The sequence below is a fragment of the Nerophis lumbriciformis genome, linkage group LG03 (genome assembly GCF_033978685.3).
Source record: "Nerophis lumbriciformis linkage group LG03, RoL_Nlum_v2.1, whole genome shotgun sequence".
Lineage (NCBI taxonomy): Eukaryota > Metazoa > Chordata > Actinopteri > Syngnathiformes > Syngnathidae > Nerophis > Nerophis lumbriciformis.
In genome coordinates, this window is record NC_084550.2 from 24,107,207 (window position 1) to 24,135,000 (window position 27,794).

A 27,794-nucleotide genomic window follows, 5' to 3' on the forward strand; every position below is an offset into this window, starting at 1 on the left:
TCTGGAGCATAATTGAGCGATTTAAATCGAACCGCGTTCCTTATATCGTCCGAATGAATCTCGCATGAAACGACGAGCACACACGCAGAAAGCGGAGGAGTAATGCGCCACCCCACACCGCAGTCCACCCCCCAGGCCCCGCTGTGTCCGTCCGCCACGAGACGGTCAAAGCTACGCGGACTATTTTAACTTGTCAATACAAACATCGGGTGGAGAATACGCAGCGCGCCGAGCTCGTTCGCCGTCATACCTTCTGCGCCACCGCCAGCTACTCTTCACCGTCGGCGTTCATGTCGGCTTCGAGCACTACGGAGGTGTTAGCTTCGGCCATTAGCCGTGAAAGGTTAGCCACGCTACGTCGAGAAAGAAGACGTCCTTTTTTTTTTTTCGTTGATGAAAAAGACCCACGTGTTTGGCTTCCAGGTAGCCGCTAATATCGCCTGACGGGAAATAGTCGAGCATGGAAATTGACATGGTTTCACACCCGGATTCTTATTAACGTACATTGACTATCTTGACCATTTTCTATATCTTGAATCAATATTTTCATCTTTGAACAAGACTGCTTTCAAACAAGCGTTCCACAATCCAAGCATGGTCTTCAAAAGCGTCAACAATCAATTTCCATCCATCCATTTACTTCCGCTTATCCGAGGTCGGGTCGCGGGGGCAGCAGCCTAAGCAGAGAAGCCCAGACTTCCCTCTCCCCAGCCACTTTGTCCAGCTTTAAATCAGTGGTTCTTAACATTGTTTGAGGTACCGAACCCCACCGGTTTGATACATACTTGCCAACCCTCCCGATTTTCCCGGGAGACTCCCGAATTTCAGTGCCCCTCCCAAAAATCTCCCGGGACAATCATTCTCCCGATTTCCACCCGGACAACAATATTAAAGGCCCTGTCGTTAGCGCCCTCTACAACCTGTCGTCACGTTAGTTTTTCCTCCATTCAAACAGCGTGCCGACCCTCTCACATAATATATGCGGTTTTTACAGACGCGAGTGACTGCAAGGCATACTTGATCAACAACCATACAGGTCACACTGAGGGTGGGCGTATAAAAACTTTAACACTGTTGCAAATATGCGCCACACTGTGAACCCACTTGGGGGTTTAATCACCAAAAATGATTCCCGAGCGCGGACACCGCTGCTGCTCACTGCTCCCCTCACCTCCAAGGCGGCGGAACAAGGGGATGGGTCAAATTTCACCACGCCTAGTGTGTGTGACTATCGTTGGGATTTTAACATTAAAACAGTAGCGAAGTAGTTCCAAGTTTTCCTTAAAAACAAGGCAGAGGGTTTATTGAACAAGTCGATTAACATCACACACAGTTTGAAGAGTAACCCTGTTTGAATATAGGAACATAAAACTCTGTACTTTAAGTGATTATTTGGGGTACCACCTTTTGAGAATCACTGGCCTAGAGGTCTATTAAACTGTGCATATATTATCTTTCCTGCACAGGTCATGTACATTTTTTAATAAGAATGAGTCTATTTATATTTTTAATTCCACAGGTTAAATGTGTAATTTGTTTGTTCTGAATCATATAGGGCAGTGATTCTCAAACGGTGGTACGCCAAAGAATCACTTGATTAAAGTACAGTGTTTTATGTTCCTATATTCGAACAGTTTTACTGCTCAAACGATGTGTGATGTTAGTGGCCAAAAATGTTAAGATATACTTGTTGAATAAAACCTCTGCCTTTTTTTAAATGAATGTTTAGGCCTAATACGCTACTGTATTTTAATGTTGGTCATCATACACTATATTGCCAAAGGTATTTGGCCACCTGCCTTGACTCACATGTGAACTTGGAAGTGCCATCCCATTCCTAACCCATAGGGTTCAATATGATGTATGTCCACCTTTTGCAGCTTTTTTCCAGAAGCGCATTGGTGAGGTTACACACTGATGTTGGTGGAGAAGGCCTGGCTCTCAGTCTCCGTTCTAATTCATCCCAAAGGTGTTCTATCGGGTTCAGGTCAGGACTCTGCGCAGGCCAGTCAAGTTCATCCACACTAGACTCTGTCATCCATGTCTTTATGGACCTTGCTTTGTGCACTGGTGCACAGTCATGTTGGAAGAGGAAGGGGCCCACTCCAAATTGTTCCCACAAGGTTGGGGGCATGGAATTGTCCAAAATGTTTTGGTATCCTGGAGCATTCAAAGTTCCTTTCGCTGGAACTAAGTAAGGAGCCAAGCCCAACTCCTGAAAAACAACCTCACACCATATTTCCTCTTCCACCAAATTTCACACTAGGCACAATACAGCCCGAAATGTACTGTTCTCCTGGCAACTTCCAAACCCGGACTGGTCCATCAGATTGCCAGATGGAAAAGCGTGATTCATCACTCCAGAGAAGGCGTCTCCACTGCTCTAAAGTCCAGTGGCGAGGTCCTTTACACCACTGCATCCCACGCTTTGCATTGGACTTGGTGATGTATGGCTTAGATTCAGCTGCTCGGCCGTGGAAACCCATTCCATGAAGCTCTCTTGATTAAGACACTTGATTCTGTTCATTTGGTGGGGTGGCCAAACACTTTTGGCAATATAGTGTGTTTATACTTGGGAGTTTTGTCTGAGGAAGGGTGGGGATTAATGTTTACCGTAACTAATCTCTTGTATACTGCTACTGGATACCTTCCAATTGATATTCTTATCCCAGATAGTAACTAGACACTTCTGGTACAATGCAGCAATTTGTTCTTTTACTTTTCTGCCCATGTATGCATCATTATTGTACACAAACAAAGGATAGCGTATACCAGGCCTGGGCAATTATTTTGACTCGGGGCCCACATTTAGAGAAAAAAATGTGTCTGGGGGTCGGTATATCTATTTCTAAGAACACTAATACAAAACCTCACAATAATGTCTGATTGAACGCAAAAAAGGTTATGACAGACCGCCTTAAAAATGGAATTTTAAATTTTTCTATGAACGATACAACACTGAATATTGACAAAATATGAATGTGACACCCCCTTTCGATCGACATATTTTACAATCAAGTGAAACGTAACAAAAATGCAACAAACAGTGAAATATGAACGTTAAGGGTACAAAATAAACCCACCTACAATCTGATACATCTCATATTTGCTGAATTTCCCCTAGGGATCAATAAAGTACTTTCTATTCTATTCTATACATCACTAAGCTTTAGAACTTTGTTGTGAAAATCTCCTTCCGCGTCTGTGGAAACGCTTCCCGCCCACACTGCTTGGTGCCTGTTCTGAGCTGCTGTGACGTAGATGACCATAGTAACTAATTAGATGACCATAGTAACTCATTAGATTACCATAGTAACTGGTACATCATCCATAAGCGCAGATTCCAACAATTTAAATACTTTGTATAGTTGAAGACTTACGGTCATTAGAAAACACGACTGCACATCATAATGGCAGCTACACTTTCCATCTTAAAGATCTAAAAAAATTATTTGGGAATGTCCGGCGGGCCAGATTGAAAAGCTCAAGGGGTCACATGTGGCCGCCGGGCCTTAATTTGCCCAGGTCTGACGTATACAGTATTGTTGACATGTTTAACCAAAAAATACTCTAACAAGGTATTGTTTTAAAGGGGACCTATTATGCAAAACCAAATTTTCTTACCTGCTGTTGTGTATTTGAGATCTGTCTATGTCGGGAAATTTTGAAATCAAATTGTAGAGGCATTGGGGAGATATTTATAAAACAATCTTGCCTTCCTTCATACCTCTGGGAAACAAGCTGTTAGGAAAAAGTTCACCAAATGGGCAAATTCCTAAGTGCGCCTTCTGCAGATTATCCCTATATGGTACAAATTTATCCAAAAAGCTTTGCACAGGTCCGCCATTGTAGTCTGTGTTGTAGTCAATAAGCCCCCTTTTGTCTATCCTCTTGTTGCGGGGCTTGTACATGGGACATGCATCCTCCGCTGTCGCCATTTCTAATACAAAGTTGCGTATCGTTAAAACTACAACATGGCTGAAGGGGAGAAGACGCTGTCAAAGTGGAGCCCTGTAAATAAGACCTTTAAACGGTCAAAAAGAGGGTCTGTAAAACTCCCATTCCTCATGATCTATGCAAAATGTTGACCAAAGAACCACTGTGCCACGTTGTGTACACCACAAGGAAGTGTTTAAATGTCGATTGAAATCATCATAGGTCCCCTTTAATCAATGGTACCGGATTAAATCACACAAATATTTTCATCACCAGGAACTCAAATGCATAGCACTCATTGGTGGTTGTAGTCACTCCACAGTACGAAGACAAAAGCAGACCTTTGTTCGTCTTTGTCCTCCAATCCTTCGCTGGCGTTCCTCTTCCTCTCTTCTCTGGGTGTCAAATCAAGGAATGGTTTCTGTGGTATTAAAAAGGGCAGCAACATTTTTGTTTAGATAGAAGGGACAAAAGTGTAAGGCTATCGTTACCAACGTAAAACCCTTGATGTGAGGTTATGTTTGTAGTAGGGATGTGCCGATCATGGTTGTATGAGGTGGATTTCGATCATCTGTGAGGGAGATTGGCCGATGCCGGTCACATGGTTGCTCTTGGTTGACCGCATTATCCAAAAAGGGAACCATACAATCACCTTGGTTTAGACTTACTTTTTAAAGTAACGAAATACAAAACTTTTGCATGCAAAATTCTGCATTTTTTCCAGTTAAAAGGACAACAGAAATAACTATTAACCTGAAGTCTTGCATATGCTAAGGGAGAATGCCTAAAGTGCCCCACGATGCGTCTCCGGTGTGGCAATTTGGCTCTCCCGGGGCTTGTGGGACTCATTCCCGGGTATCCCTTTAGCAAAAATGTGCCACTACCATACTTGCCAACCTTGAGACCTCCGAATTTGGGGGATTGGGGGGTGGGTGTTGAGGTAGGGGGGTAGCGGGGGGTGTATATATTTTCAAGTATTTCTTTATATATTTCTTTATATACCGGTGTATATATATATATATATATATATATATATATATATATATATATATATATATATATATATATATATATACACACACATATATTAGGGCTGCAACAACTAATCGATTACAATCGATTATAAAAATAGTCATTGATTCGTTGGATCTATGCTATGCGCAGAGGCTAGTTTTTTTTTTTTTTTTTTTTAACCTTTATTTATAAACTGCAACATTTACAAACAGCTGAGAAACAATAATCAAAATAATAGGGGTGTAACGGTATGTGTATTTCTATCGAACCGTTTCGGTACGGGGGTTTCGTTTCGGTGCGGAAGTGTACCGAACGAGTTTCCACACGGATATATTAAGTAGCGTACTGCACGTTGTGTAAACAATACTCAAAATGCCGGACATTTGAGGCATTTATCAGAATCAGAATGAAACTCCGCCCTGACAGCTCCGCAAAAGATGACATGTCCGGTGAAAAGAGGACGTATGGTCAGTCTATCGTAACCCGTTAGCTGCTAGCATGCTAGCAAAAGAGGACTAGCAGTGATCGGTTTCACCGGACGTGAATACCGGGCTAGTTCCTGACAATACGTCCTCTTTTCACCGGACATGGGGTTTCTTAAAAACCTCAATTGTCCTGCATTTTGAGTTAGGGTTGCGTGTATTTTCAATGTACGTTCAGGGTTAAGAAGGTTAAAAACACAACAAATTGTGCGTGCAGCAGCATTCGTGAGGGAGGGGTATAGAGCGAGAGAGTTATGATAACCGCGTATGCGTCGCCAGGCTCTGCTTTTTATCGATACATTTATCAGATTTAACTTTTTATTATCTATAGTAGGGGTGTCAAAAGTGTGCATTTTTGTAACATTTTCCTTGTTTTATTTGGCAAGTTGAAAGAACATGGCGCCAGTATGCTGTTTTTTTCCCAATAAAATACTGGAAAGGATAGAAATGTAGTTTGTCTCTTATCCGATTATTAATCGATGTAATAATCGACAGATTAATCGATTATCAAATTAATCGTTAGTTGCAGCCCTAATATATATATATATATATATATATATATATATATATATATATATATATAATCTGTTCATGAATGAGTATATATGTTCGGCCACCGTGTTCAATGGAGAAGTCCATCCATCCATCCATCTACAAAATGTGCAGGCAGCATACCCCTTCCCCTTCGAGCTGTCCTGGATGAACCGAAATTATTTTTTCCCAATCATTTTGGAACTTGCAAGCGTACTTCTTCTTACTCGTCATTGCCATGTCTCTTCTTTGTTCTTCTGCTTCGTCTCTGTTATGTTTTTGGACATTACTTCTTGCCGTGGTTTTTAAGCAATGCTATTATTGTATTAACGTGCCGGCTGGAATAAACATACGCTGAGAAATAGCTCCGTGCCTGCCTACTTTATGGGTTATAGATAAACCTATGGATAACGGAGACATATATAATAGTCTCCTTTTCAGGTGAGAGAGGACGCTAAAGGCAGTGCCTTTAAGGCACGCCCCCAATATTGTTGTCCGGGTGGAAATCGGGAGAATGGTTGCCCTGGGAGATTTTCGGGAGGGGCACTGAAATGTGGGAGTCTCCCGGGAAAATCGGGAGCGTTGGCAAGTATGGCCACTACATAGTGGATGGTCAGCTGCAGGGTTGGTGCCATAAACTCAAATGTTACCCAGCGTGGTCTGATTTTTCTTCCGTTTAGCATTAGCTAATCCCGCGATCTTCTTGTTATTCTCTGCTCCGAGCCTCAAGAAGTCAACATACACTCGGCTCCTCAAATGCCGTGTCAAATTGGTCGTGGTAAAGTCTTTAATGAGCCTCTGTACCCGATATATTTAACGTTGCTTTCACAGATGACAAAAAACTTCCATGAATTACCGCCGAAAGGGCAAGAGCGATATGATACCATTGTTTTTACAGCCATCGGCCGATACTGATCGGTGGCTAATCGATCGGCACATCCCTAGTTTGTAGGTTATAAAATACAATTTCACAGTTACTGACCTTGGCCTGACTAGCTCCATTATCAGCTGTGCTAGTCTTGTAAGGGGAGGGCTTTGAGATTTCTTTTATACTATCATCTTGAGGCACAGTAGTCACACTTCCTTCAGGTTTTTTCCCCTAAAGGCAAGCAAGCAGGCAAAGAATCAGGGCAAACATTTCCTACAAATACATGCAGTGGAGACTAGTTTTGTGATCTACGCTGGACTCAAAAATAACAAGTTCCAATAAGTCAACTGTAAAAGACACTATTTGATTTGATTGCGAGAAGGTACAGATATAGTAAGGCTTCATCTGACCACAGAACTTTCCTCCAGAAGGTCTTATCTTTGTCCATGTGATGTCAGATGAAACAAAAATGGAGCTGTTCGGCCACAATACCCAATAATATGTTTGGAGGAGAAAAGGTGAGGCCTTTAATCCCAAGAACACCATGCCTACTGTCAAGCATGGTGGTGGTAGTATTATGCTCTGGGCGTGTTTTGCTGCAAATGGAACTGGTGCTTTACAGAGAGTAAATGGGACACTGAAAAAGGAGGATTACCTCCAAATTCTTCAGGACAACCTAAAATCATCAGCCTGGAGGTTGGGTCTTAGGCAGTTGGGTGTTCCAACAGGACAATGACCCCAAACATGTCAAAAGTGGTAAAGGAATGGCTAAATCAGGCTAGAAATAAGGTTTTAGAAGGGCCTTCCCAAAGTCCTGACTTAAACATGTGGTTAATGCTGAAGAAACAAATTTAGCTGAACTGCATCGATTTTGTCAAGAGGAGTGGTCAAAAATTCAACCAGAAGCTTGTAGATGGCTACCAAAAGCGCCTTATTGCAGTGAAACTTGCGAAGGGGTAATGTAAGCAAATATTGACATTGCTGTATGTATACTTTTGACCCAGCAGATATGCTCACATTTTCAGTAGACCCATAATACATTCATAAAAGAACCGAACTTTAATCACTATCACAAGAAAATAAGAGTTGTAGAAGTTATTGGAAACTCAAGACAGCCACGACATGATGTTCTTTACAAGTGTATGTCAACTTTTGATCGCGACTGTATCAGTTACTGTTAACATAACCACAACAAGCCAGAAACTATGTAGGACACAAGCTATACTCCCAATAAACCACAAAAGACTGCCATCTTATTTTAGCCTTGCTATTGTATTACTAGCACTACTGACAATGTTAAATAATTATGATGTGTTAAATAGTGTTACATTTAATCTTTCAAATGTATCATTAAGGACCGATATAATAGCGCACAGACTTGAATGGACTAATTTTAATATGATACGGTGTGCAGAGGATAAGATAATTGGACAAGATAACAGTAAAAAAAAGTGTGCCGCCAAACTGGTTAATTGAAAGGCAGTTAAATATTTCCTACCCTTCTACTTCTTGAAATGGATGATTTCTCAGGAGATGAGGAGGATGAGGAAGAAGACCGAGATGACGACGACCCAGAATCTGACTCAGAAGAGGAGGAGTCAGAGGATGAACGTTTTCTGTTTTTCTTGTTCTCTCTCTTTCCATCTCTTTCTTGCCACTGTGTAGCATCGGCTGGCTTTGAAGGACCTTTGTCCCTTTTACCAGCATCTTTTGCTTTCTCTGTGGCCGATTCCTCCTGCATCACGGAAGCGTCCTTAGCAATGTCCTTTGATACCTGACTTGAGAAACTTTCTTTGGAACTGTTCTTGTTCAAATCAGAGACTTCCTCAGACTGGCTGCCTACTGGACGCAGTGGTTTGGCACCAACATCCCGTACAGCAGACGTTTGATGTCCTTCCTTCTGTTCTCCAAGACTGGAGGAGACAGGGGGGGTATCAGAGAAGGTGCGGGGACGCTTGAGAACCATGGAAGGGGTAGAAGACGGGGGTCGCATTGGAGAGTCCCTTGAGAACCGGAACTTCCTGAACGATGACTTGGAAGATGACAGTGACGTTGGTGACATTGGAGCATTGGCATCTTCCTGGTCCCCTGCCTCTGTTTTTTGACCTGGTCCTGTGGAAAGGGGAGCAGTGGGAGGGGTAAGACCAAGCTCTCTGCCACATTTAGATGGAGGGACTTCAGTGTCTAACTCTTTGGTTATTTTCTTCTTCAAACTATCCTCTTCACAAACCCTTCCCACTGTTATGGCCTCCTCTGTCCTCACATTATCAAGAGTAGAATCTAGCCCTGAGTTTTTATTTCCCCCGGCCTCAAACTCTAACCTCCTCTGCTCTTCTGCTTTATCGCTCTCTAACGTCTGAATTCTCACTCGCTCTTGTCTTTCTTGTTCTAGTCGCTCCTGCTTTAAAGATTTCTCCCTCTCCAGTCGCTGGTGCTCTGAGGCTTTCTCTTTTTCTAGTCGTTCTTGTTCTAAGGCTTTCTCTTTTTCTAGTTGCTCTCGCTCTAAGGCTCTCTCCCTCTCAAGTCTCTCTTGCTCTAATGTCCTCTCCCTCTCTAGTCGCTTTTCCTCTAAGGCTCTCTCCCGTTCTAGTCGTTCAAGCTTTAAGGCTTTCTCTTTTTCTAGTCGCTCTTGCTCTAAAGCTTTCTCCCTCTCTTTTTCTAGTCGCTCTTGCTCTAAAGCTTTCTCCCTCTCTTTTTCTAGTCGCTCTTGCTCTAAGGCTTTCTCCCTCTCTTGTCGCTCTTGCTCTAAGGCTTTTTCCCTCTCTTTTTCTAGTCTCTCTTTTTCTAGTCTCTCTTGCTCTACGGCTTTCTCCCTCTCTAGTCGCTCTTGCTCTAGGGCTTTTTCCCTCTCTTTTTCTAGTCTCTCTTTTTCTAGTCGCTGTTGCTCTAAGGCTTTCTCCCTCTCTAGTCGCTCTTGCTCTAAGGCTTCCTCCCTCTCTTTTTGTAGTCGCTCTTGCTCTAATGCTTTCGCCCTCTCTTTTTCTAGTCGCTCTTGCTCTAATGCTTTCGCCCTCTCTTTTTCTAGTCGCTCTTGCTCTAATGCTTTCGCCCTCTCTTTTTCTAGTCGCTCTTGCTCTAATGCTTTCGCCCTCTCTTTTTCTAGTCGCTCTTGCTCTAAGGCTTTCTCCCTCTCTTTTTCTAGTCGCTCTTGCTCTAAGGCTTGCTCCCTCTCTAGTCGCTCTTGCTCTAAGGCTTTCGCCCTCTCTTTTTCTAGTCGTTCTTGCTCTAAAGCTTTCTCCCTCTCTTTTTCTAGTCGCTCCTTCTCTAAGGCTTTCTCCTTCTCTAGTCGCTCTTGCTCTAAGGCTTTCTCCCTCTCTAGTCGCTCTTGCTCTAAGACTTTCTCCCTCTCTAGTCGCTCTTGCTCTAAGGCTTTCTCCCTCTCTAGTCGCTCTTGCTCTAAGGCTTTCTCCCTCTCTTTTTCTAGTCGCTCTAGCTCTAGGGCTTTCTCTTTTTCTAGTCGCTCTTGCTCTAAGGCTTTCTCTTTTTCTAGTCGCTCTTGCTCTAAGGCTTTCTCTTTTTCTAGTCGCTCTTGCTCTAACCGCTCAAGCTCGAGGGCTTTCTCCCTCTCGAGTCTCTCTCTCTCCAAGGCTTTTTCCTTTTCTATTCGCTCTTTCTCTAGTCTCTCCCTTTCCAACCGTTCCTGCTCCAATAGTTTCTCTTTCTCAAGCCGCTCCTTTTCTTTTCTTTCCGCTTCCAAAGCTTTTTCTCTTTCTAACCTTTCTTTCTTAAGAGCCTTCTCTCGTTCCACTCGTTCCCGTTCCAAGGCCTTGACTCTTGCCTTCTCCATTTCTCTCTCTTTCTTTTCCTTCTCCTTCTCCTGGAGACGTTCTCGCTCCAAGGCCCTTTGCCTCTCCAGCTCTAGAGCTCTCTCTCTGGCCTCTTCCTGCTCTTTGGCCAAAGCTTCTTCTCTCTCCTGCCTCTCCTTTTCCAAAGCAAGTTTTTTCTCCAACTGCAAAGCTTTTTCTTGTTCCTCTTTTTCAAGAGCTCTCTTTCGCTCTTCCTCTTTTGCTTGCTCTTCCTCTTGGGTTCTTAACCTCGCTCTTTCCAACTCAAGAGCCTCTAGTTCAGAATCCCGCTCTTTCACTGCGGAAGCCTTGAGCCCACTCACAGGACTTTGGGCTGAATGGGCTCCGCCAATGCTCTGGTTGATGATGCCTGGTTCCGTAGAACCAGGCATAGAGTCTGTGTGAGTGTTGGCGGATATGAGACCTCCAGTGTGCTCTGTGCCAGAAAATGATGTGGCCAATGGTGAAATGCTGTCCTTCCTGCCACCTTCCCCATTTCCACCGTGCCAACTGGCTCCAGAGAAAGCGCCCTCCGATTCCATTTTACGTGCCAGAAGGGTTAACGGACCAGGTTTGCGCTCCACGTGTCCACCTCGGTGCGGTTCTGGACTGCTACTGCGGCTATCGCTGCTCGAGGAGCCAGAGCTGGAGCTACTGGGCGAGCGCCTCGCTGGGGCTACATCCGGACTCGGGGGGCTCTGTTTGGGGGTGTCAGGTAAGGGGAATGATAGCTCTGGAGGTGGGGACGGGGGAGGGGTTGGCTGACGGAGTTGAGGAGACAAAAGGGAAGGGATGTGCTGCTGCTGAGGCTGACAAGATGCTCCACACCTCTCCCGTGTTGAGGGCCCTCTGGCCGGCTGTCTCGGCGTTCTCCTTCGGATGTTGCTGTCCCAGTCTTCGTCGTCACCGTCGTCGTCGCCATCCTCACTGTCATCATCGTCACTGTCGGCCAAGAAGTCGCTGGCCGCAGCCCTCTTGTCTGGCTGGTGGTCACCGCCGGGGACTGAGCCAGAAGCAGGAGAAGGAGACATGTGAGCTTCCTGGTTGCTGTTAGCTCCTCCCTCATTTACTGCGGCAAAAGGGCTGTCTCCGTCAGAGGGGCGTGGTGACTTCTGAAGGTCAGAGGCTTGGGTTGCATCCTGATAAAAAAACAAAAAGGAAGTAGACACTTTTATGCTTCGGTATTTGAGTATCTTATTAAATGAAACTTAGTTAGGTTCGAAAGGGATTATATTGTTGGCTGAGCAGCAACATAGTAGGAACATTAAGCCTGACCTGGGCTTGAGCAGGGCTTAGGGTGCTGTTATTTACTTCTGTGTGGTCCTCTTGCTCTGTTCACAAAAATGTAAATTGGCATTTTTATCATACAGGGACTGGGAAATATGTATAATTCTACTTACCGTTAGTTTCAGAGGCTTCACGAGCCTCTCTCTCGAGCCGCTGCCTCAGAAGCTCCTGCTGTTTAGCGAGATACTGCTTGATGAAGCTATTCTGGCTCATTTCCTCACCAATCTAAGAACAGAGGTACTTATGAAAACAGGCTGTGAGTCTTCGGACAATCACATTTAATTGTATGACCAGTATATTCATATACAGTCACTATCAAAAGTTTACATACACATGTTAAGAACATAATGTCATGGCTGTCTTGAGTTTCCAATCATTTCTACAACTTCTATTTTTTTGTGATAATACAACCACCATGCTGGGCAGTAGGCATGGTGTTCCTGGGATTAAAGGCCTCACCTTTTCTCCTCTAAACATATTGCTGGGTATTGTGGCCAATCATCTCAATTTTTGTTTCATCTCCCAACAGAACTTTCCTCCAGAAGGTCTTATCTTTGTCCATGTGATGTCAGATAAAACAAAAACGGAGCTGTTTGGCCACAATACCCAGCAATATGTTTGGAAGTAAAAAGGCGAGGCCTTTAATCCCAGGAACACCATGCCTACCGTCAAGCATGGTGGTAGTAGTATTATGCCCTGGGCCTGTTTTGCTGCCAATGGAAGTGCTGCTTTGCAGAGAGTAAATGGGACAATGAAAAAGGAGCATTACCTCCAAATTCTTCAGGACAAGCTAAAGAATTTGGCGCAGTTGGGTGTTCCAACAGGACAATGACCCCAAACACATGTCAAAAGTGGCAAAGGAATGGCTAAATCAGGCTAGAATGAAGGTTTTAAAATGGCCTTCCCAAAGTCCTGACTTAAACGTGTGGACAATGCTGAAGAAACAAGTCCATGTCAGAAAATCAACACATTTAGCTGAACTGCACCAATTTTGGTGGTCAAAAATTCAAGCAGAAGCTTGTGGATGGCTACCAAAAGCGCCTTATTGCAGTGAAACTTGCCAAGGGACATGTAAGCAAATATTAACATTGCTGTATGTATACTTTTGACCCTCACATTTTCAGCAGACCCATAATAAATTCATAAAAGAAGCAAACTTCATGAATGTTTTTTGGGACCAACAAGTATGTGCTCCAATCACTCTATCACAAAAAAAATAAGAGTTGTAGAAATGATTGGAAACTCAAGACAGCCATGACATGATGTTCTTTACAAGTAGATGTAAAGTTTTGATCGTGACTGTATTTCCTCGTGAATAAATGTTCACGAGTTCACTAAACGACTACAAAAGCAGCTTCTACCTGAGAGTTTGGTTGCAGTCCAACCTGAGCAGTGGAGGTCTTCTGCAGATTCTCCAGCATGAGAGCCTGTTATTGAAAACAGACATGAGTTATGCATTCTCAGAGGAATGACAAAAGAGCAGAAAGCAAATAAAGTAGTGAATACAAAATGACACCCAAAGAGTTCATGGCCAGAAGCAAATGTGTAACTCTGCAAAGCACCCAAAGTTCAATAGGACTACCAGACGAGGCAATTTAATTAAATTATATTAAAAATATGCTAATACTAATAACAATAATAAATGTATGTTCACATTTTTTTTTGCCTTTTTTAAAGAAAATCAGATCATAGCCAATTATACGATGACCACATGACGACCACGCCCCCACCACCACAGATACCACAGGAATTTTGTCGTTGTTTTAGTCAACATGCTTTTGTTTCCATTCGTTATTGTCCTAATTTCATTAAGGAAAAATAAGCTGTTGACGATAACAAATTAACATTTTTAGTCATCAGAATGTACACTGCTTTTACTGACCAGTTCCTCCAATTTCTTCCGCGTTTAAAGACAGTGTGTGAGCGGTGGCGCCCTTTGCAGTGATCAGAGACACTTCCGCGTCAATCACTGTCTATTTGGTTATGTTATGCTTTAAGTTTATTTCCCACGTGCTTTACTTTATCCATCCATCCATCTTCTTCCGCTTATCCGAGGTCGGGTCGCGGGGGGCAGCAGCCTAAGCAGGGAAGCCCAGACTTTCCTCTCCCCAGCCACTTAGTCCAGCTACCCCCGGGGAATCCCGAGGCGTTCCCAGGCCAGTCGGGAGAGATAGTCTTCCCAACGTGTCCTGGGTCTTCCCTGTGGCCTCCTACCGGGTGGCATCCTGACCAGATGCCCGAACCACCTCATCTGGCTCCTCTCAATGTGGATGAGCAGTGGCTTTACTTTGAGCTCCACCCGGATGGCAGAGCTTCTCACCCTATCTCTAAGGGAGAGCCCCACCACCCGGCGGAGGAAACTCATTTTGGCCGCTTGTACCCGTAATCTTGTCCTTTCGGCCATAACCCAAAGCTCATTACCATAGGTGAGGATGGGAACGTAAATCGACCGGTAAATTGAGAGCTTTGCCTTCTGGCTCAGCTCCTTCTTCATCACAACGGACCGATACAGCATCCGCATTACTGAAGACGTCACACCGATTCGCCTGTCGATCTCACGATCCACTCTTCCCTCACTCGTGAACAAGACTCCGAGGTACTTGAACTCCTCCACTTGGGGCAGGGTCTCCTCCCCAACCCGGAGATGGCACTCCACCCTTTTCCGGGCGAGAAACATGGACTCGGACTTGGAGGTGCTGATTCTCATCCCAGTCGCTTCACACTCGGCTGCGAACCGATCCAGTGAGAGCTGAAGAACCTGGCCAGATGAAGCCATCAGGACCACATCATCTGCAAAAAGCAGAGACCTAATCCTGCAGCCACCAAACCGGATCCCCTCAACGCCCTGACTGCGCCTAGAAATTCTGTCCATAAAAGTTATGAACAGAATCGGTGACAAAGGGCAGCCTTGGCGGAGTCCATCCCTCACTGGAAATGTCTGATTGTGGCGGTCCGCTCCCTGTCAGAGCTTGGTCCGCCATGCCGGCAGTAAGTCGGACATGATTCCAGTGAAACCCAATATCGAAGTTACATTTTTAAACCAGTGTGGGTGGCACTGGGAGCAGGTGGGTAAAGTGTCTTGCCCAAGGACACAACGGCAGTGACTAGGATGGCAGAAGCGGGGATCGAACCTGGAACCCTCAAGTTCTTGGCATGGCCACTCGACCAACCAACCTATACCGCTCCAATATGTTAACTCTCTGAAAAGCTGCATTGATCAACAGCAATACGCTGTCTGTTTAAAACATTTTCTTGCTATTGTCGTAGCTGACGCTGAGATTTGCTTCATTTGGTCACTCTATCCCCTTTTTTGTTTACCTTCAATTAGGCCTCAGCAGCACTTCTTCCCAACTTTTCCACTATTGATTCTTTTTTTTTTTGCCCCAAAAACCATACATTTTTTAGTAAACACTTCATCGGCTTACAAGAGAAGTGATCGTTTTTAATAGGTGAATAAACGTACGGTCGTTTTCTTTTTTTAAAAGTCTCTCAGCTGTCTGTCTGGAAAGGAAGACCACGGTAAGGGTCTTTGAAACAAGAAGACAAGAAGGAGTCTAAAAATAAACGGGTGATTTCTTAAAAGCACAAGCGGTAGAAAATGGATGGATGGATAAGCACATGAGTAAACAATCCTTCACATTCACATGTTCATACATTGGAGAGACATCTTCACCGGTTGGTCAGTAGTAGGGCTGGGCGATATATCGAACATACTCGATATATCGCGGGTTTGTCTCTGTGCGATATAGAAAATGACTATATCGTGATATTCGAGTATACGTTCTCAGTAGGAAGAAGAATTAATTCCCAAGAAAAACAGCAGGGGGGTCCATCGTCTGGCAGTGGTTTGGCTTTAAGCGGGAAGATATTGAACAGTAATATGTCAAGTATGCGGCAAAAGCATTGCTACAAAAAGTAGCATTACTGCTGATTTGTAGCATCATTTTGAAAAGTCACCCGCTAGAGAATGAGGAGTGCTTGAAACTCCGCATGTCAACATCTCCGTTCTGTGCCACACCCACAAAATGCCAAAGCAACCATTTCCACATCAGCGCCATATGAAACAAATAGTCAACAACAGAAGGAGATAACGTCCGCAGGAACCTACCACAGAGCGAAGGACATACACTATTTGATTTCCTATTATGCAGCTCATTTTTATTTGACACTTATTGAAATATATTGTGTGACATCATGCACAAAAGTGCACTTTATTTGTTTTAAACTATTGTAGTGGCGTTCTGTTTTTGTACACTTTAATTTAGTGTTGTTTTAATATGTCATCTTAGTGACATCATGCACAAAAGTGCATTAATAGCTTGTTTTAAAAATGTCTCTGACAATCTTGCACTTTCTGTTTTGGAAATGACATGAATGTTTGTTGATATATTCATGCAGTATGAAGAAGAATGTTTTAATGTAGACACATAGAATCATCATACTGCTGTGATTATATGCATCAAGTGTTCATTCAAGGCTAAGGCAAAATATCCACATATATATCTTGTATCGTGACATGGCCTAAAAATATTGAGATATTAATAAAAGGCCATATCGCCCAGCCCTAGTCAGTATTTTTATTGCATACAAGATTTGTCTGACTGAATTAAAATCGGGTGACTAGATATGTTTGTTAATAAGAATGTATTAACCTGCATCCTGTTTTGGTTCCAAGAGATTCACCCGCTATTGTAGGTATATATGTAAAAGTTTGGACACACCTTCTCCTCATTCAATGTGTTTTCTTTGTAGATTGTCACATCAAAAGTGTGTGGATGTGAGTGTGAATGTTGTCTGTCTATCTGTGTTGGCCCTGCGATGAGGTGGCGACTTGTCCAGGGTGTACCCCGCCTTCCGCCCGATTGTAGCTGAGATAGGCTCCAGCGCCCCCCCGCGACCCCAAAGGGAATAAGCGGTAGAAAATGGATGGATGGATGGATTGTCACATCAAAACTATGAATGAACACATATGGAGTTATGTACTTAACAAAAAAAGGTGAAATAACTGAAAACATGTTTTATATTCTAGTTTCTTCTTCCTTTGCTCTGATTACTGCTTTGCACACTTGGCATTCTCTCGATGAATAAATAAACTGAATAGGAATCGGTTTTTGTGCACCCCTACTGTAAACCATGATCATCAAAATGATCAATTAAATATTGACAAATTGCACTTTGTATGTAGGTAGTTTATATCACATTTTGGTTTCACATTTATAGTTGAAGTGAACGCTAGTGTTACCATATCTGAGATATTCTGTAAAAATATGGGGAAATAACTACAAAAGTAAAATTCATTCATTAACTGTGTTGCAAAAAAGATCAGTTATAATAATACATAATGTTGGACATAGAGAACATACAAACCCGTTATTCATTGAATCAAAAATACTGAAATTCCACAACAGTGCATTTGCAAACAGCTAAAATTATACACAAACTATAACCTGCTACCCAAGAATATACAACAATTCTTCTCAACAAAAGAGGAGAAATATAATCTTAGAGAAAAATGTAATTTAAAACATTTGTACGCACGTACAACACTTAAAACCTTCAGTATATCTGTATGTGGAATTAAATGATGGAATGGATTAAGCAAAGCAATCAAACAATGTACTAATATGAGCCACTTCAAGAAACTCTTCAAACTTAAAGTGTTTAAAAAATTAAAATAGGAGAACCATGATAAACATTCTGAATTTATCTCATCCATCCATTCATTTTCTAGATAATATTATTTATCTCACCATATCTTCACCAATTATTATTTATTTAGTTATATATTTTAATTGTTATTACTTATGGAGTATTTTGTGAATTAGTGTTGTCCAGATACCAATATTTTGGTACCGGTACCAAAATGTATTTTGATACTTTTCTAAATAAAGGGGACCACACAAAATGGCACCATTGACTTTATTTTAACAAAAAAATCTTAGGGTACATTAAACATATGTTTATTATTGCAAGTTTAACCTTAAATAAAATAAGTGAAAATACAAAACATCTTGTCTTTTAGTAGTAAGTAAACAAACAAAGACTCCTAATTAGTCTGCTGACATATGCAGTAACATATTGTGTCATTTATACACCTATTACTTTGTCAAAATTATTAAGGACAAGTGGTAGAGAATGAATTATTAATCTACTTGTTCATTTACTGTTAATATCTGCTTACTTTCTCTTTTAACATGTTCTATCTACACTTCTGTTAAAATGTAATAATCACTTACCGGTATTCTTCTCTTCTTTGATACTTTACATTAGTTTTGGATGATACCACAAATTTGGGTATCAATCCGATACCAAGTAGTTACAGGATCATACATTGGTCATATTCAAAGTCCTCATGTGTCCAGGGACATATTTCCTGAGTTTAAAACATAATATGAATTTTTTTAAAACGAAAGATGTTGTGATGCCAAAAAATATTGACGTAATCATAGTAGTATCGACTAGATACGCTCCTGTACTTGGTATCATTACAGTGGATGTTAGGTGTAGATCCACCAATGGCGTTTGTTTACATTGTGACACCGGTGAGCTACAGTGTGTAGTGAAGCATGTTTAGCTATTCCTCGTCCTGCAGTGATAATGTTACTTGTAAGAAACGTACCTTATTTGTCACCATGGAGACCAGGATTAGTGATTTAAAAGTACCTAAAACACTGCCGACTGCGGATGGACATTAGCCGCTAGCTAGCTAGCCATGTCTTAAAGCACCTTTTCCTGAGGGCGTTTCAGTGTTATAACTTCACCTTTATCTTTACTTTTTAAGCCAAAATGCGTCCGTTCTCCCTTTTCTGTCTACACACTGTGTCTGCTTGTAAGTACTTCGTGATTGTGCGCTGCCGAACATGCTCCTCTGTTCGTAAAACGAGCAATGACATGACGTGACGATGACGCGGGCAGGACCGGTACTTTTCAGAGACGGTATCGTATCGAACATGATTCATTAGTATCGCTGTACTATACTAATACCAGTACACCCCACAACCCCAGTGTGAATAAATTGAGAACGGGAAGTGAACAAAAGTTTTAGTGACTGCTATGTAAAAGAAAAGGGGTAGGATTAAATAAACTCTGCTTCTTCCAACTCCTTTTCGAACATGTGAATAGAGAAACTGGAAATTGTGATGCATCATGTTGTACGCATGCATGTTCCAAATAAACTCAAAACTCACGCAATATTCTATTTTTTGTTATTCCTAATTATTAACATACTTAAGGCATGTTAAAGTTCAAGTAAAAGTACCAATGATAGTCACACACACACTAGGTGTGGTGAAAATGGTCCTCTGCATTTGACCAATCACCCTTGAGCACCCCCTGGGAGGTGAGGGGAGCAGCGAGCAGCAGCGGTGGCCGCGCCCGGGAATCATTTTTGGTGATTTAACCCCCAATTCCAACCCTTGATGCTGAGTGCCAAGCAGGGAGGTAATGGGTCCCATTTTTATAGTCTTTGGTATGACTCGGCCGGGGTTCGAACTCACAACCTACCGATCTCAGGGCGGACACTCTAACCACTTGGCCACTGAGTAGGTGTCAACAAAACATGAATGTTTCGCTTCAAATGGGTATAGCTCGGTTGGTAGAGTGTCCGTGCCAACAACTTGGGGGTTGCAGGTTTGATTGATCCCTGCTTCCGCCATCCTCGTCACTGCCGTTGTGTCCTTGGGCAAGACACTTTACCCACCTGCTCCCAGTGCCACCCACACTGGTTTAAATGTAACTTAGATATTGGGTTTCACTATGTAAAAGTGCTTTGAGTCACTAGAGAAAAGCGCTATATAAATATAATTCACTTCACTATTCGCCCTGAGATCGGTAGGTTGTGAGTTCAAACCCCGGCCGAGTCATACCAGACTATAAAAATGGGACCCATTACCTCCCAGTGCCACCCACACTGGTTTAAATGTAACTTAGATATTGGGTTTCACTATGTAAAACATAATTCACTTCACTTACAGTATGGACTAGTTTGTAGTGTACGACAAAAGACTAGATTCACCCTAATGGCAAAGACTACTCTCCGACTTAACTGCTTGGAATTGCAAAATCAACCATACGATGTTTGCAAATGTGACTCAGAAGTGTAAGAAAACAAGATAATCTTAGTAATAATAAATAATAGATAAAGAAATAAATATAAACAAATATATAATTACACAAATGTACATTTATTAACACATTTACTCACAAAGGAGTACCAACAATTTGTACTGTTGAGTATCGATTATCGTCGAGTATCCGCCTCAGTGGCCTTGTGGTTAGAGTGTCTGCCCTGAGATCAGTAGGTCGTGAGTTCAAAACCCCGGCCGAGTCATACCAAAGACTATAAAAATGGTATAGTGCCACCCACACTGGTTTAAATATAACTTAGATATTGGGTTTCACTATGTAAAAGCGCTTTGAGAGACTAGAGAAAAGCGCTATATAAATATAATTCACTTCACTCACAGTATGGACACTTTGTAGTGTACGACAAAAGACTAGATTCACCCTAATGGCAAAGACTAGTCTCCGACTTAACCGCTTGGAAATGCAAAATCGACCATACTGGTTTAAATGTAACTTAGATATTGGGTTTCACTATATAAAAGCGCTATATAAACATAATCCACTTCACTTACAGTATGGACTACTTTGTAGTGTATGACAAAAGACGAGATTCACCCTAATGGCAAAGACTACTCTCCGACTTAACCGCTTGGAATTGCAAAATCGACCATACTGGTTTAAATGTAACTTAGATATTGGGTTTCACTATATAAAAGCGCTATATAAACATAATCCACTTCACTTACAGTATGGATTACTTTGTAGTGTATGACAAAAGACGAGATTCACCCTAATGGCAAAGACTACTCTCCGACTTAACCGCTTGGAATTGCAAAATCGACCATACTGGTTTAAATGTAACTTAGATATTGGGTTTCACTATATAAAAGCGCTATATAAACATAATCCACTTCACTTACAGTATGGACTACTTTGTAGTGTATGACAAAAGACGAGATTCACCCTAATGGCAAAGACTACTCTCCGACTTAACCGCTTGGAATTGCAAAATCGACCATACGATGTTTGCAAATGTGACTCGGAAGTGTAAGAAAACGAGATAAAGTTAGGTGTTAAAATAAAATAAATAAATATAAATAAATACACAAATGTACATTTATTAACACTTTTACTCACACAGGAGTATCAACAATTTGTACTGTTGAGTATCAATTATCATCGATTATCCGGCTCAGTGGCCTTGTGGTTAGAGCATGAGTGTCAAACTCTGGCCCGCGGGCCAAAATTGGCCCTTGAGGCGATATCAAATTAACACTAGATCTGGCCCGCCGATTATATACAGTGGCGGTGCCGCGGTAACACCGCATTCACCGCTAATTCTCATACTTGCCAATCCTCCCGGGAGACTCCCAAATTTCAGTGCCCCTCCCGAAAATCGTCACGTCTGCTTTTCATCCAGTCCAACGAGTGCTGGCCCAGTCTCATAATATGTGCGGCTTCTGCACGCACACACAAGTGAATGCAATGCATACTTAATCAACAGGTCACACTGAGGGTGGCCGTATAAACAACTTCAACACTGTTACAAATATGCGCCACACTTTAAACCCACACCAAACAAGAATGACAAACACATTTCGGGAGAACATCCGCACCGTAACACAACATAAACACAACAGGACAAATACCCAGAACCCCTTGCGGCACTAACTCTTCCGGGACGCTAAGGTGTGTGTGTGTGTGTGTGTGTGGATGGGGTGGGGGCGAGGGGTATTTGGTGGTAGTGGGGGGTGTATTTTGTAGCGTCCCGGAAGAGTTAGTGCTGCAAAGAGTTCTGGGTATTTGTTCTGTTGTGTTTATGTTGTGTTACGGTGCGGATGTTCTCCCAAAAGGTGTTTGTCATTCTTGTTTGGTGTGGGTACACAGTGTGGCGCATATTTGTAACAGTGTTAAAGTTGTTAATAGGGCCACCCTCAGTGTAACCTGTATCGCTGTTGCATTCACATGTGTGTGCGTACTGAAGCCACACATATCTTGTGACTGGGCCGGCACGTTGTTGAATGGATGAAAAGCGGACGTGACGACAGCTCGTAGAGGACGTTAAAGGCAGTGCCTTTAAGGCACGCCCCCAAGACTGTGGTCCGGGTGGACTACGAGATATAATGACTGATGAACACCTTTGTTCGATAATGAAGGTTGCCTCAGCTCAAAGCCTGAGCCCCGACATTAATGAACTAGCACCCAAGTAAGGATGGCAGGTATCTGGCTTGGGCACATCAGATTCGATCAGTGTGTTGCAAACTGAGCAGTTTAAAGTCCTGAATGGTTGGTTTATTCATTGTTATTTTATTTTCAAATGTATTAGCCTGTGGAAAAAGTTAATGTTGATATTTACCTCAGAAGGCTACAAATAGAAAAGGGGCATTACATTTTTATTTAAATTGTATTTGATATGCCATTGATATTTTTTAATTATTATTATTTGAAACTCGATTTTGCATGTCACTATAAAGTTATATAAGCCTTGCTTGTTCAATATTCAATGCAAAACTTGTTTGGGTCCCTATTAAAAGGTTAATTTGTTCAACCTTGGCCCGCGGCTTTGTTCAGTTTTAAATTTTGGCCCACTCTGTATTTGAGTTTGACACCCATGGGTTAGAGTGTCCGCCCTGAGGTCGGTAGGTAGGCTGTGAGTTCAAAACCCCGGCGAGTCATATAAAAATGGGACCCATTGGCACTCAGCATCAAGGGTTGGAATTGGGGGTTGAATCACCAAAAATCATTCCCGGGCGCGGCCACCCGCTGCTGCTCACTGCTCCCCTCACCTCCCAGGGGGTGATTAAGGGTGATGGGTCAAATGCAGAGAATAATTTCGCCACAATGACAATCATTTGTACTTTACCTTTAAAACATAAATGGGTAAAACCATGTATTGTTTATAGATTGTCAACAACATACTAGAATCGCTTATGAAAAATAAAAATGAGTGTCAAAATAACCTTTGCTTGATGTCCGGTCCAAAAGTAAACAAAACAGCTCTTCATTGACCTACGGTAGCTCAAAGGCCTCAAACACATTTGGGCAATTTACAGTCCTTAAGACGTCAGAACACGGCCAAAGGGTGCATTAAAAAAATAATTATGTGTTGAAATAGCGGCGTAAAAAATATTCGCATTTGCTAAAAAGGCCTATTTAATGCTTAGATGTGGTAAACAGCAGCTAAGCTAAACGTTAGCCAAATAGCTAGCAGGCTAATATACGTTTTCAAAAGAGCACTTAAGTGGACTAAACTCTTACTAGCTGGGATTTTTATGTGATTTTAACACAATTAGTGAGCAACGTTGCGGACAAAAAGGTGAAAATACAACGGCAAATTCCTGCGACTACGCGGTGACGAGACTCGGATGTCGGCCTCCAGAAAGCATCAGCCCGTCTCGTCTCCTGGCCGCGCCAACAAACTCACCCCTTTCAGCCGTTTGACGAGGGCGTTCTTGTGGCCACTTTTCGACAGGCCTCTCTCCTCCAGGGCGGCTTTCAGGTCGGCCACGCGAAGGGACTGGAGCGGCTTCCCGTCCAGGGTAACGTCTTCGAGGTCCGCCATTTTCCCTTCCTCTGGACCGCTTCCAGCAAGAGCGCGTCAAGCCACGCCCTCCGGCGGTTTGACGTCATCGATGATCACTTCCGGCAACGAAAAAAAAAAATTGGTTTCAATTTTACATTACTCAATTATTTCATTTTGAATATGTTTTTTTTTTTTTATAAAACGACGTATTTTATTTTTAAATCAAACTTGGTTAGGACTGTCACTGCCCGCGCTACTGTGCTGCCCGATCTGTCTGCGCATGCGTCAGAATTCAGCAACTTCCGCTCCCAACTTGACGTCAGTTTTTCGAAAATATAGGCTTTTAAAAAATATATATATTTAAGTTTTTTTTAAATAACCTACCACTAACTTGAAATAAACGACAGCCACTTAAAATATATATATTTATATATGTATATATATTTTTATCCTTCCACATAGTTTACTATTCAAATTTGAAACTGCCATTTTTATTGACTTCCGGTGACATATTTGGTGTGTACATTTTTCTACATAAATGTCAATTTATGAAAGTAAGGCCTACATTTTATAATTGGCTTTATGGGTTACAATTGTCAATCAAATCTTGGAGGATGATCAAGAGTACAAAAGTCCTTAAATTGATATATATGTTAAAAAACATTTAAAGTGAATTTGGTAGCCCTTTTTGTCTTTTTATCATATTTTTTATTATTATTTATTATATTCAATACTTTATCTGTATTTGCTTTTGTTTTCTTTCATTGGTTTTGAAAGTGCCTTGACTTTTGTGTGAATTATAAATGTATGTTTGTCGTTCAATTAAAAAAATACAATTTTAAATAAAAGTTTCCCGAAAATATAGGCTTTTTACTTTTTTTTTTTTTAAATAATGGTGTTTAAAAAATAACCTACCGCTAACTTGAAATAAGCGACAGCCACTTAAAAAATATATATATACTTTTTTTTATCCTTCCATATAGTTCACTATTCAAACTTGAAACTGCCCTTTTTATTGACTTCCGGTGACATATTTGGTGTGTACATTTTCCTACATAAATGTCGATTTATGAAAGTAAGGCCTACAATTTCTAATTGGCTTAATGAGTTACAATTATCAATCAAATCTTGGAGAATGATTAAGAGTACAAAAGCTCTTAAATTTATATATGTGTTAAAAACATTTAAAGTGGAATAGGTAGCCCTTTTTGTCTTTTTTCATATTTTGTATTATTATTTATTAATATTAGTACTATCTGTATTTGCTTTTGTTTTATTTCCTTGATGTTGAAAGTGCCTTGACTTTTGTGTGAATTATAAATGTATGTTTGTTGTTCAATAAAAACTAAAAACGAAAAATACAAGTTTTTCGAAAATATAGGCTGTTGAAATAACAGTTTTCAAAAATAACCTACCGCTAACTTGAAATAAGCGACAGCCACTTTAAAAAAATTCAAATAATATTTGTATCCTTCCACATAGTTCACTATTCAAACTTGAAACTGCCCTTTTTATTGACTTCCGGTGACATATTTGGTGTGTACATTTTTCTACATAAATGTCGATTTATGAAAGTAAGGCCTACATTTCCTAATTGGCTTAATGGGTTACAATTATCAATCAAATCTTGGAGAATGATTAAGAGTACAAAAGCCCTTAAATTGATATATTTGTTAAAAACATTTAAAGTTATTTAGGTAGCCATTTTTTTTTTCACATTTTGTATTATTATTATTTATTAATACTCTCTGTATTTGATTTTGTTTTCTTTACTTGATGTTGAAAGTGCCTTGACTTATGTCTCTCTCTCTCTCTCTCTCTCTCTCTCTCTCTCTCTCTCTCTCTCTCTCTCGCTCTATATATATATATATATATATATATATATATATATATATATATATATATAATTATTATTATTGTTTACTTTATTTCTGATCATTATTATTATTTTTAATTTATCAATATTGTTATTTTTTGTTTATTTTTCTTTATGTAATTGATTTATCTGTAAATATTATTATTTTGTTTTCTTGCTGTTTCCTTCTTTGGGGGGAAAATGTTTTGACATTCAGGGCAGACAACAAATATATGATATATGTAAATATGATGTCATGGATAGGGATGTCTGATGCTGGATGTCAGTATAAATTAAATGGAAAAAAAATAATTTAATTACACAGTAAAAAATAAATAAATAAATAAACAAATGAAAAAAGTATTGCTCCCTTTATGTCAATTTTATTTAAATTATTGTTTACTTTATTTCTGATCATTATTATTATTATTATTGTTTGTATTACTTTATTTAATGGATTTATCTGAAAATATTATTTTGTTTTCTTGCTGTTTCCTTCTTTGGGGGGAAAATATTTTGACATTTAGGGCAGACAACAAATATATGATGTATGTAAATATGATAGCCATGGATAGGAATGTCTGATGCTGGATGTCAATATGAAAAAAATATATATATTAAATTACACAATTGAAAAAAACCTACAAAATGTTTAAGCTGTATTTTCATAAATTGAAATTTAGGGGTTAGAATTAACGGAACTTTTATGTAGTAAAATTTCAACTTTTATCATAATATTGCACAAATTTTCTTGGAAATGTTTGATTTGCGTTGAGTAAATGACGACTTTTATTATCATACTGCCAAAAAAAACAAAAACAGTTTTTCTTGTGACGTTTAAACGGCGGTTTAACACATGCCGTTCTCCAATGCGCTAGGGGGCGGTAATGCTCCTTCAAATCAGCGGCAATTACCGGCAAAGGAAGCGGAAAAAAGATCGAAATACGGAAAAGAAGCGCTGGTTCTCACAGTAGCTAAATAAAAATGAGGAAAGGTGGCTAATATAATAATTGGTGCGAAAGGCACTTCAGATACTGGATCTTAAAGCTCTTAAGAGAATGATTTAGCCAGTTGGCTGACAAGGCGGCTGCCGGCTTTTCCCATGCTGAAAGCGGACAAGTTAATCCAAAGATGTCGTGGTTCAACCATGTCACTCCCAGCCCGGACCAGCGGCGCTACGGTGTAAGGGCGGCACCGGCGCAGGCGTCGCCGACGATGGCAGCGCAAGACCGGGCTGGCTGCGTCGCACCGCCCGGCCTGGAGGGCTTCCCCTCGGCCCCCCGAGGCGCCTGTCCTCCGACCCTTGAGAACCTGACGTGCGGGTCCGGTGCGGGTCAGGTCCGAGAGCCGGAGCCCATCTCGTACGTGAGTCTCCAGGAGCAGCGGTGCGTGCTGAGCTGGTTCCAGGGCTGGGGCGGCCCTCAGCGGGAGAGGTTCCTGCAGGACCTGGTGGGCAAAGCTGTGCCCGGTAAGGTGTGCACCCTCCTGGACTCTCTCAGTACTCTTCAGGTAATACGAGCCTCTTTTTTTTCAAACTGAAAATGAAAGTATTAGTCATTAACAGTGTTAAAAATAAGTCATTTATTGTTTATTTATTTTTTAACTTTTTAACTCGGGATGTGTCCTGACCAAAATGATCATGGTTATCATTATCATCACATTTTCGATGAAAGTGCTCAAAAAGTACACACTTATGACCAAGTTTTATTTATAAGGAATAAATAGCCACACAATATACTTTCTTGGCAAAATAAATATTATTATGGGCCGGTCAGCAGGCCCATAATTATATTATTATGGGCCTGTTGTGTGTGTGTGTGTGTGTGTGTGTGTATATGTATATATATATATATATATATATATATATATACATACACACACACATATGCCAGCTGGCCCATAATAATATTATGTGTGTGTATATATATATATATATATATATACATACATACATACATTAGAGATGCGCGGATAGGCAATTATTTCATCCGCAACCGCATCATAAAGTCGTCAACCATCCGCCATCCACCCGATGTAACATTTGATCAGAACCGCACCCGCCCGCACCCGCCCGTTGTTATATATCTAATATAGACGTTGTAAGGCATTAGTGAGGTTATAAAGCTTTTGCCTGTTAAAGAAAGGAGACTGATCCAATGCAGCACAGACATTCGTGTGCCACGCTGTCACGACCCAAACGCACACCAGTGCGCAATCATATGGGAGCCGCGCTGAGCGCACTTCCAAGCGCGTCTCGCTGCCGGCGACGGCCGGGTATGGGCCCAACGCTCCAGGGCCATCCATTTTCAGGGCTAGTTGATTCGGCAGGTGGGTTGTTACACACTCCTTAGCGGGTTCCAACTTCCATGGCCACCGTCCTGCTGTCTACATCAACCAGGGTGAGCCCCACCCCTTTCGTGAGCGCACTGCGCGCGGAGTGACCCCTGTT

General features: G+C 41.5%; 2 protein-coding genes across 2 annotated transcripts in view; one reads left to right on the forward strand and one right to left on the reverse strand.

Moving 5' to 3' along the window:
• The window catches only part of acin1a (apoptotic chromatin condensation inducer 1a), a 37,230-nt gene extending 13,664 nt beyond the window's left edge, over positions 1 to 23,566 (reverse strand). Inside the window, exons 1-7 of the mRNA XM_061935784.1 lie at positions 23,392 to 23,566; positions 13,265 to 13,330; positions 12,017 to 12,128; positions 11,892 to 11,947; positions 8,330 to 11,755; positions 6,946 to 7,062; positions 4,278 to 4,357 (exon numbers count right to left, since the gene is read on the reverse strand). Of these exons, the coding sequence (XP_061791768.1) occupies positions 4,278 to 4,357; positions 6,946 to 7,062; positions 8,330 to 11,755; positions 11,892 to 11,947; positions 12,017 to 12,128; positions 13,265 to 13,330; positions 23,392 to 23,529 (3,995 nt within the window). The 5' untranslated portion in view covers positions 23,530 to 23,566. The remainder of the gene's footprint in view (positions 1 to 4,277; positions 4,358 to 6,945; positions 7,063 to 8,329; positions 11,756 to 11,891; positions 11,948 to 12,016; positions 12,129 to 13,264; positions 13,331 to 23,391) is intronic.
• Positions 23,567 to 26,250: 2,684 nt separating this feature from the next.
• Positions 26,251 to 27,794, forward strand: part of lg03h14orf119 (linkage group 03 C14orf119 homolog) — a 7,233-nt gene continuing 5,689 nt past the window's right edge. Inside the window, exon 1 of the mRNA XM_061935837.1 lies at positions 26,251 to 26,854. Coding sequence (XP_061791821.1) covers positions 26,477 to 26,854 — 378 coding nt within the window. The 5' untranslated portion in view covers positions 26,251 to 26,476. The remainder of the gene's footprint in view (positions 26,855 to 27,794) is intronic.